This window comes from Pieris napi, chromosome 17, assembly GCF_905475465.1.
Source record: "Pieris napi chromosome 17, ilPieNapi1.2, whole genome shotgun sequence".
In the NCBI taxonomy this organism is placed as follows: Eukaryota; Metazoa; Arthropoda; class Insecta; order Lepidoptera; family Pieridae; genus Pieris; species Pieris napi.
In genome coordinates, this window is record NC_062250.1 from 2,188,732 (window position 1) to 2,200,846 (window position 12,115).

General features: G+C 32.1%; 1 protein-coding gene across 1 annotated transcript in view; it reads right to left on the reverse strand.

Moving 5' to 3' along the window:
* Window positions 1-4,709: 4,709 nt before the first annotated feature.
* The window catches only part of LOC125057802 (hemicentin-1-like), a 165,264-nt gene continuing 157,858 nt past the window's right edge, over window positions 4,710-12,115 (reverse strand). Inside the window, exons 15-17 of the mRNA XM_047661704.1 lie at window positions 9,855-9,956; window positions 8,110-8,267; window positions 4,710-7,171 (exon numbers count right to left, since the gene is read on the reverse strand). Coding sequence (XP_047517660.1) covers window positions 7,052-7,171; window positions 8,110-8,267; window positions 9,855-9,956 — 380 coding nt within the window. The 3' untranslated portion in view covers window positions 4,710-7,051. The remainder of the gene's footprint in view (window positions 7,172-8,109; window positions 8,268-9,854; window positions 9,957-12,115) is intronic.

Below are 12,115 nucleotides of genomic sequence, written 5' to 3' on the forward strand. Positions count from 1 at the left end.
AAGATTCGATTGCTAATGTTTGTCCTATTGTTCGAAATTTAATTTTGCATATTTATTAAAATTATTCTACAATTTTAAATCTAAAAACTTGAATTTCAATATAAACAATTATTTTACGTTTCAATATTTTATACGTTCACTAACAATCTTCAACAGCACCTTCTCAATCTGTCCTATGCTGAAACAGAAAAGATTATTAATGTGCAACAATAGTTTAATAATAAAATGTAAGTGTTATGTAGACTTCATTGTCAAGTACCGTTAACATGTGAAAAGGAAGAGACTGGCTGCCCATGACACTAGGACTTATAGTGTATAATATAGGTTTTTACTATAATATAAACAATCCGCGTAAATAGAGGATCCCGTAAACCATTTCTGCCAAAACCCTCCATCTTTTAGTCGATACCAACTCCGGGGAAATAAATACAGAAAATACAACTTTTTCTACAGCTGTGATACTTTTTGACATTCAACACCTTTTGTCTTCAGTCACCGTGACCACGCACTTTGTAAAGCACGCGAAATGTCGGTTGAATTTAAAATTATGTAAAATAATTGTAAATTTATAATAATACATTACTTCAATCCGGTAAAAAAGTGTTTTCTTTAAATGTGTAAAGATTATGTCAATAAAAGACAATACTAGTTTTTTCCTTCTATTCTTTCTAATGTAATAACATGGTTTCATCGTCATAGAACTTTAATGAATTTCTGCTATTATCTGTTATTATAGAGTGAAAGGTTTTATATTGAAAAATTAACATGAGTTCCTATTTAAATAGGCAACAAATCTTCAATTAAGTTATCGCCGACTATAACATACTTCAAATCAAAAATAATGTTTTTATATTTATAATAAATACACCCACTGACATCGAATCACAAAGGATTTCAAATAACACCTACTCTCTATGGGTATACTACCCCCAACTGTGCAATAAATGCTGATAGTATAAAAAGGAAAGATTTGTATTTTAAGATTTTACTACCCACGCTAATTCTGTGGTAGCGCAATTTCTATAGTTCGATAAATTTAATATTCTACACAATTTTTTATTTCAAGCAGTCTGAGATTTTTGGGTTGAAATAAACTTCAAATAAAATTATTTATAAAGGACAGCAATTATAGAGAAAAAAAAACATTAACGTTACTTTATACTTTACTTTGAATATTAGAAAGAATTGAATTGTTTATTAATATTAGTCAATTTAAGCCAAAATTTAAATATAATCAAATCCTTTTTACATTATGTACACACCAAAAACATACCGGAAACTCAACCAATATTCTCCGATAAATTTGAAAACGCATCCGGTAATAACGTGAATTTGGCACGGAGCGTTTGCAATTTTCTCCCGATCACGAGAGCTGAGTAAACGTATCGCTTAAGATCGTACGTATCAATTACACAGATGGTCTCGGGCGGTACGTCTTTGTCTGTTCCAAATTGAAACGAAAATTAATCAGGAACTAGTTGCGGAAATGTTTTAAAGCTTTTTTAGTGATTAGATTGTTTAAATTTGGAATACTGATTGGGACTTTAATTACTGTTCTGTAATAAAATGGGTTGAATGGATTTTGTTTTTTTAAACATTTGCGTTTTTAAAATAGGAATAAGTAGTAATTGGAAGGTGTTTCGACTTTAAATTAGATCGATTTCCGACTAAACAATATTAAAGATAATACTTTAAGAGATTGGTATTTAATCCATTAATTAAAACATTTTTTGATAGAACTTATAGATCCAAAAATGATTATGCCTTAACATAGTTTACAAAATTTGGTCCACAAAAGAGCCAAACGTCGAAACCATAAATAGAGCATATATTCTTATTTCCTAAAATAGTAACTCAACGATCCTGCGTGAACTATTCAATTATTCTAAATCATGCAAACGGTATTATCATCCCCGACTAATTGCTGATTAATGCACTTCCACACTGGCTAATATTGTCGGAGAAATAAGTCCAACAAATTCAACGCTAAATTGAAAGGAAGAACCCCCAATTACATATGCACACAAGCTCAGAGGGAACACGCAACGATCGCTACCTCGTCACCCGTGGGCTAATTCGACTAAAACTGGTTGAAGCGAGGTATAACCGGTCAGAAGCGGTTATTACAAGATTCAACAGAATTTTGAATTCAAACGAAAAATAAATGGTATTATGAAATTAGTTAGCACAAAAGCCAAATATTATAAGAAGATTAACGCGTTTTATTTACTACAATTGTATGACTATTTAAATTAAATTAAAACTGATTTTTGTAATTAAAGTTTTTTCTTTTTTTTATAGAACAGGGGGTAAACAGGCAGGAGGCTCACTTGATGTTAAGTGATACCACCGCCCCTGGACACTCTCAATTCCACAGGGCTCGCGAGTGCATTGCCGGCCTTTTAAGAATTGGTACGCCCTTTTGTTTAAGTACCCTAAGTCGAATTGGTTCGGAAATACTTCAGTGGGCCGCTGGTTTTACATACTGGTTTCTTTCTTCTTATTTCTATTTTACACAGCCTTCTTAACGACGATAAACTAAAGATAATATTGTACCGGAACCGGCATGTTTAAGAGTTATGAATTGAACGATGATCTGTCACTATCCTAGAAAAACGATCAATCAATAAAACAAATATGACTTCGATTAGAGGGTAATGACACTTTATAAAGCTTCTTATATTAATAAAACAAGACATCTTAGTATAAATGTAAAGCGTCAAGAATTTAAGCAATATTTGGTGTTGTCCCTAATATCAATAAAAGTTAAAATCGTTTAACGATAAAACGCGGTTAGAGGTCGTTGAAGAGCTTTGATAAGAACTTTTATCCTCCGCTTTTGTCGAAGCAAGGTGAATTTAATGCCTATCATAGAACGTGATGAGCTTACCTTGTTTATGCCCTTAGTAACTAGCTACATAGAATTTTCGTAATCCCCAAACAATGGACATTGCGGTCGTTTAAATTTTTTCCTACAGAATTTTTAATAAAACCACGGGTATTCTAAACAGGTTACAAAGAACAACAGTTTATAAGGTAACTTTTTACAACATTCCCTTTTGTTACATTCTTAATGCGGTAGGCTGTTATTGTGATTTATGGTTTAAAAGTATATCATTATTTTGTAAGCCTGTATTATTTTTATGTAAGATTATTCAATGATTTGCGTATACTTTGTTGACATGCTATACGATAAAAACTTTGACAACTTAAATTATAACATTTAAAAGAACTCGGAGTCCCTCGATTACCTACAGTTACATTTAGTAATTATAGCCAAATCCTATTAATTTATGTGTCTGTCTCTTTTTACTGTCGCTTTTTCCGTTGCATCCGGTTTAAAATCACAACGATTCTAAAGAAGTTTCACTTCAAAAAGCTATAGTCGCTTCCGCCCTTAGGTCGTGTGTTCAAGCCGCGGCATTAAACGACATACTATGTCAGACACAGGAGACTGATCAGCTTTTATAAAGACTTTCCTATTCCTACTAACAAGTGCTGATAATCATATTGTTGTGCTACGAACCTTTGTAATAATTAAACCAGGCAAATCCATTTTGCAATTAATCATATTTTCTTAAATATTATGTTGATAAACCTCATACACAGTACACACATAACCCTGGCGCGGTATCAGTAAGTTTATCAATGATTGAGTTTATGGTGTGTCAGATTTCTCCATGTGGTTAATTTATCATGTTGTAAGGGTGGATTCTATTCCTAATAATAAAAATAGCCGTATTGGGATACTTTATAAGTATAATACGTGGTGTGGTAAAGAATTAAGTTTCCTGTACCGACAGAGGTTTTGTCAGCAATTTTATTTTGTAAACATTTGCTCTATTCTCAAGAACAATCAAATCAGAACATGTCAAAATTGTGCTATATCTTACTTTACTACATAAGAACCGTAAATAAAATAATTAAAACGCCAAAGAAATTTCTAATAGGCAAATTTATTTTCAAGAAATTACACATCTGCTTAAAGTAACGATATGTGAAGTCGATATCGAACATCAGAAACGATAACTTATAAAGAATATTGACGTTATTTACATTGAGTAGTATTTTCTAAAACTTAATTGCAAATTATTTTAGAATACAATTTTTCAATTACCACGTATTTTACAGTGACTCGATAAGCATAGTTCTCTTATTTATTTACAATTAGAATTTCATTATCAATTCTTAACATAATTTAATAGCATCACAGTGAATTTATTTATAATACAATCTCAATTTACAGTAAATAATCTAATAAATTTTATAATAAAACTTCTATAGAAGATATAAACACAATTAGGATAAAATTTAGTACAAAGTCGCTATTTAACAGAATTATCTAAATGAAAACAAATATACTAAAAGCTATATAAGAATGTTTTATCACGTTTCTCTTTTCAAACATGCAAGTAATGTGATTGCGGTGATTCAAGTGCGCAGGTCAAGTTATTTTAGCGCTTTGATGTACTAATCTTAACATATAATATGCTGCTTTGTTGCATATTGTTGCATTAAATAAATAGAATCGCCAACCAGAGCAAATCATTAAAAGCTTTATGCTGATCGTACGTATTTCTCGATGTTTACTTCCTTAGGATTTTTCTATTAACATATAAAATCTTTGTGGCTTGATTATTAATGTCCAGTTTTCGTTGCACAACAAATTTTTTTTTTTTTGAAGACACAAATTAATCACGTACAACAGCCTATATTGCGTCCGGTATGCGTTCTCACGTTAAAAAAGGTTATATTTTCTGTTTATTTAAGTAAATATTAGTTAGATGAAGTTAGATGTAAATTAGTATTATAGTTTTAATTTTGCTAAATATAATATTGTTTACACACAAAATATGAAAGAATAACTTAAAAACGTAACATATTAACTAATGTGTGAATAACACTTATATTATTTTACAAACACACCAAAAAGTTTATTTTAACAGAATTTCACTAGTTTTGCGACTTTATTGTCTGAAATCTACAATCGTACCGTTATAAAAATTATAAAATGATACATACTAAACTTAACCGTGAAATAAATTTAACTAATTATATTAACTGTGTCTTAACTTATATACATATTTATATACAAACACTAAATTTCGTTGCTATCTAGATTCTAGACAAATATGGAAACAGTCTTTTATAAAAGAAATTTAGCTAATATTAGTGTTTTTATATTGGATAACCGGCGAAGAATTTTTTTATGCAACATTATTTTATTTTGGTACAAATAGATTAAAAGCGCTCCACTCAGCCTTGGCCCGTTTTCTGGTTTTCCCACAACGTTTCTCAACGGAGAAACAGTTTTTATTTGAGCAGAAATTGTATGCGCTATTTTTAATATCTAGTCTGCCAGCTTTGGTGTACGTATTATCTGATAAACATTGCATTTTAATCATAGATTTTTGATTCAGTTAAAAAGGCAAGGTTCCTTCAACTTCTACTTTGTTCCAATTGGAGAAGAGACTCATTACTATGGAGTACGGGTGGTTATTAGGAAAGAAGAATAGTGCTGGTGCTTTACTCACTTAGAAACTGTCATAGGGATCATATTTGTTACAGTTATTTTTAAATATATAACAGGGTAAACATGGCCAGAGGGCTCGCAAGTGTATTGCCGGCCTTTTAACAACAGGTACGCTCTTTTTTTACAGGACCATAAGTCGAATTTGTTCGGAAATACTTCAGTGAAGTATGTCGAGTGAGTTACTTGAACCGCGTAGGATATGAGGATTGCAAGAATTTGCTACGGCGTAGACATTACGTAGGCGATAAACTAGACACGGTCTACAGATGTAGTGAGCGCAAGGAATGTACATTCCATATCAGATACCCGAGTCTCAGATTTAAAAGATCCTAAAGTTTATTTAGTAATTTTTAATAAATTAAAACCTGTCAGCATTTGTTTTTTTGTTTAATTATTTACTAGTAAGTTGAGATAAAAGTTCAACGTCATAGTAATTTAGGTCATACCAGTTAAAACGCATTGTATAAAAGCCCTAGCATAGCGAGAATAACGCGAAGAATTTTAAAACTGTAAAAATATGCAGAAAAAATATAAAACCTTTGTCACGTCTGTCTATTTCTACTCTAGGCTTGGCGCGTCAATGCGAGCTTCCTATGTTTTATTCACGACCTATGCACCGCTTGACGCCCAATACGAGGCATAGTGCTCTTGATGTTTTTTAAATAAAATTTTGAAATACACGGTACAAATGAAAAAAGGATAACAAACTTTTCCAATAATACTCGAGTGCGATTCGCCATCTAAATGGTTAAAGTAGAAAATACCTCCAATTTGCTTGAATTTTTCGCTATTGTTTTGTTTCAATTTTATTATTTTCTAACAATAACAAATAGTATTTTTTGCGATTAATTAACTACTAGATTGCATTGTTTTGATGTGTTGTATTCATCATAGACAAACCGTTTAACATCTCAAATGATTTCTTCTGTAAAAAGATTTGATGAATATAAAATTTTAATACTGTCATTAAACGTTTATAATATTATAAATTAGTAGGACTTTTTGTATGTTTTCCATTTGAATACCGAGGCATTTCTCTTTGTGAAGAACTTTCTTTATTGCTCAAAGAATTAGCCCCTTTGTACTCTGAGCTACAGTTCCACAGTTTGACTGAAAACGATTCAAATTTTTCTTTCTATTTCAATTGCATCAAGCTTTAAAAACAAAATAATATCCTTTTGCATTGCGTTTATAATCTATTTGGTTTTAAATACTTTGCGGGATTTAGAACAGCAAATTTTTCCCTTTTAATTTATCAGTATTAATGATACTCAAAACAATTATATAAAACTGTCAAACCTATTTGAAGAAATATAGCTAATCGTTGCTTTAATTGAATGAGTCGTTTACTTAAGAACTGTATACAATTTATATAAATACTTTGATTATAATCAATACCACTGTGTGACACAACCAGCGATTGTGTCTTGTTAATTACATCGTGCAACAGTTACTTTTTGATAATATTTTCCAATGTAGGCCTTAGGCTATGGTTCTATCTATCTAAAGACTATCTATTTATACACAACTCTCTCTAGCGTTGGCCAGTAGAGGTGTCCTCGTCGTGACAACTTCTCTCCGCCGGGAGAGAGTTCCACTTGTTACACTTCTCCGGTCATCAGCCAATGTTCCGATGCTCTAGAATTAAAAATCACTGGTCAAATACCGTCATCAATAAATAGATAAGTATTAAAACTTAGATAATAGGAGTAATTTTCAAATAAAATACATTCGATTATTACAACGTTACTTTAAAATATTTAACTGTACCGAATTTGTGTCGTAATATGTGCGTCAATCTATTTTTAATAAACGCGAAATTACTACATTAATTGATGTTTTGAGAGTTTTTACTACTAACTCAAGATCAACTTCAATAATTTAATAAGTTCGAGTTTATATCCATCAAAGAAGTTTTATTTAATGAAGTACTGCGTCAACCAAAGGACAATATTAACCTATGTCTATTGTCTAGCGACTCTCATCCCTGAGGTTGTAGGTTCGATCCCCGGCTGTGCACTAATGGATTTTTGTCTAAATGCGCATTTAACATTGACTCGAACGGTGAAGGAAAACATCCTGAGGAAACCGACATGTCTTAGACCCAAAAATTCGACGGCGATGCCAGGCACAGGAGGCTGATCACCTACTTGCCTATTATATTGAAAAATGATCGTGAAACAAATTCAGTAATCTGAGGCCCAGACCTAAAAGAGGTTGTAGCGCCACTGATTTATTTTGTATTTTATTGTCTATCCAAATTTAGCCATTGGCGCTACACAGCCCTATATGGGACTTGCCTGTGATTACATCCGTTTCTTTGATCATCTTTATTTCATAAGTATGCAATCAGCATTCTGTCTGACACCTGTCGTCTATTTATTGATTCACGACGTAAGGAAACCCCTCTCGATGTTTTCCTTCACCGTACAAGTAAGTGTTCAATGCGCACATATACAGAAAGTCCATTACACAATCGGGGATCGAACCTACAGATGAGGGATAAGAGTCGCACGCTGGAGCCACTAGGCCAATACTTCCCGATGTCTTTTCGATAATAGAGCGTTTTTTTTTACCTGAGCATCAGACGCTGGCGTGTTCGGTGTATGAGGTGTATTTGATCTGGTATCGTGCAAGCTGTGTGCGCTACGGGATGAACCAACCGGTGGCGAGACAACTGCAGCGTAGGGTGGCGGTTCAGGAGGTCGTTCACAATCTCTCGTGCAGTTGAAGTCTACACAAAAAAAATATGATAATAACTTTATTAATCTTCTTATATATAAAACTCTCGTGTCCCAGTGTTTGTAGTTAAACTCCTCCGAAACGGCTTGACTGATTCTCATGAAATTTTGTGTGCATATATATAGGTCTGAGAATCGGACTACATCTATTTTTCATCCCCCTAAATGTTAATTTATTCCACCCCTAAATTTTTATATTTTTTATTTTAAATGATTTTTTTATATTTTTATGATACAGCATTAAAAAATACATACAACCCCTAATTTTCACCCCTCTACGATAAACCCCTATTTTTTTATTATAAATGATATACATAGCAAAGCGACGTTTGCCAGGTCAGCTAGTTTATAATGGTAGGGGAGCCCACGATGCTAAATGGGGATTTACTCGAGCGTCGTAGAGACCTATTGGGATGCAAAGCTTAGATAATAAGAAGAAAAAAATGTTATTTGATATATACCTTTTCATCGGTGGGGGAAGCGGCTATAGATTGTTAAATATGTAAAAAAAAACTGTTGCATGGACATCCTCGAGCGCGTCAGATATTGATAGCATCAATGCCCTACGTATTTTTAATAATGTACGTATGATAATCTGATCGTTTGCATGATGCGCGTGGTTGTATTTATATGGGCCTCATATTTTGTGGAGGTACTTAACCGGGTACAAGGTATCCCCCTATATATTAATCTGCCGCGCTTTAGTAAATCCCGAAATCCCCTCTTGGGCCCCCCTACCATAATAAAATTCTTAATTTAAACCTTTAAAAGTGGTTTGACCTTTGCGAATTATATAAACTTTATATAGATTTGAAAACAACTTCCGAAAGAATTTCCTCATCATTGGATTAAATAATACATATTATTATTCCTATAACTATACTTAGCATCTCAAATTTAAATCCATATTAAAGGTATAGTATTCTAAGTTATCCCTGTGTCTATAATTTAAATTTAGTTACAAAAGCATAGTTTCGTAGCAGCGAGTCTCACAAGGATATTAATTTACGAATTAATTGCACAAGAAAATGTTAAAATTTGAATACAAAATGCATTTTACACTCATGGGGTACTAAATGCAAATTGTATGGCACATAATATATGACTTATCAATTAAATTACCTATCATGATAATTTTAAAGTGTACATGAGATTTACATGTATTCTATAGATACTGTTTTAATAAGTAAATAGAACAATTATGCTGTTACATTGCTATAACATTAAAAGGTTAATTTTATCACTACACACTATATTATTTACACCCCATATTGTACAGGATGATAAATTTGGTACACGTAGGGTATTCTCATCGTTAGACATACACCCCTATTTAAAATTCTCTTATCAACTGTGTGTAATTTCTAAACAACTACGTCAGATTAGAATAATTATATTCTGTGAAAAAATTGCTTTATGAAACACATACGTTCCATATTTAACGAACTACACAACGATAATTTGATCAATAGGTAAACAAAACACAGTCGCTCAGATAGATAGTAGCAGTTGCTCACGATAGTCAATAAAAGTATCTGAGTACAAAGCATTCCTGTTTCAATAGAGAAACAAATACCTACCCTTTCCTAGAGGAACTACGTCCGGGTTCTTGTCGTCTCCTATGGGTGAGTGGTTCGCACTTTGCATTGATCCTTTATACGCCTTTACTGTTTGTACCGGTGCTGAAAAATAAATATTATTGAATACGAATACTTTAGATATATTTTTAGAGTATTCTACATGAGTATTATGGTACATCTTGCATATACTTTTGGGCTATAATTTACATAATGAAATATCGATTTAAAATATTCCAACTATTATTTATATAAATATAATTTAACCTATTAAAATATAATAACTAAAATATAAAATATATTATGAAAAGGAGTCCCTTTAGGCAAGGTTCTGAAGATACTGGCAGCGTTCACCCTTTGAATAGCTATAGCTATTCTACATGTATATGTCATCGTGTAATGTTTACATGCAAATGTGACGAAAGGAGCTGTTGTCATGGTAACGTTTTTCTATGTAAATGGTAACCATGGTAACAAGCACTATGCTATGTTTCCAGGTTTCCAGGTTTTATAAGGCTTTCAGAGTTAATTTATTTCTAATATCTTTCGTAATAATCTAATAAGGAGATAAAACGTACACCTAAGTGACGGTGATGAATCATATTTTACATTATTGTCGTATAAAGTCAAAACATATTTATTAATTTAGGTAATTTTTGTACACTTGTACGCATAAATGACTTAGAATTTACATTTACTGGAAGTTCGCAGGTCAAGCTATTTTTTGTATCGCTAAGTATTTTTATTTGACAACATTACATTGAAGGAATAGTTTTATTTATACATTATTATATTAGTTCAGTTTTGTATAACAAACTTACGATATTAATTACGTTATACGTAAGTAATAGTCTAGAGTCTAGTTTGTGGCGAGAGCCTTTTATTAGACTGCTTATATTTAGTACGAAATTTCAGCTTCAGCGCTGCAAAGCTGTCTCAAGAATGTCAATTTACTAAATATCAAAGACTATTTGACTAGTTTGGACACAATTTCAATATTAAATTTACTTTGATGGTCATCGTTTGGTAATTTAATCTAACCTATACAGTAGAGTCTATGCAGAAATAGAACGGTCGTAGGATTTTAGTTCGCAGCAGCGCTCAATTAGCTTTTTTGTTATGTTGACAACACAGTTACATCATTATTATTCTACAGTTTTCATCTTGACTCTTTATATAAAAAAGTGCGTGCGTAGAAAGTACACATGTCAGAAGTGAAACTTCTTTGGCAAACAAATTTTTAACTCTTGTTCATATTTATACAAATCTAAAACTTTAGATTTCTGAGACTTAGAGGGAGGGAAAAAAGAAGATAATATGTTAGGAATTTAATTGTCATTAAAATATTATTCCGGGGCGGGTAGTCATAACAGACACATCGTGTCCTCATAACATAATTAATTAAATATAGTTAAAAGTAGAAATATATCATAAATAGCAATAATAAGGCAATATTAGTGAATTGTCCATCTCTGGAAGTGATAGGTGCTTTGTGGAGTACGGAATTTATACAAATAGTTCGACTTTTCAAAACTGATTTTGTGTTGGTGACTATAAATTGTGAACTAAAAAAAAAAAAACTTTGTGTAAGTGAACTGAGATCCCAGATTGACAGTTTTTTCTGTCTAATACGTGTTTATTTTGGATCAACGACCGTTATTGTGAGTTGCTTAAATATAAAGTATAAGTACTGAAACGTACATTACTGTGAAGAGCATTTATTGCTGTGCAATTTTTACTGAGACACTTTTAAAGAGAGCATTTATTGTTGTGCAATTACGGAAACATATTTAATAATAATATAAAGTAACTAATCTAACTAATTGTCAATAGAGGGCAGTGTCCGCAAGATTAATGTAATAAATATTACATAGAAAAAAAAAAAATTTCAACCGGTGATACCAACTACCAACCAGTGCTGCTAACTTAGTGTTGCCAACTAAAAATCGATTTTACACACACGTACTAACGCTAACTCACAGCCATGGAGAAACAGCTGGCACGTCTACTAGAAAAAATAATGGAAATTGACGAGAAGCTGAATAAAAACAAAAAGGATACTAGGGACGAATTTCGTGAGCAAACAACTGCCCTTACCAAAAGCCTTACCCAAAGTATGGCGTCGACAATAGAAGAAAAACTGAAACCGTTGGTAGAAGAGAATAAAATACTTAAAAACGACGTGGCAATTATGAAGAATAAGATGCAAAATCTGGAGAGAGAAGTCAGAAAAAATAATTTAATACTCCACGGAGTAGAGGAAA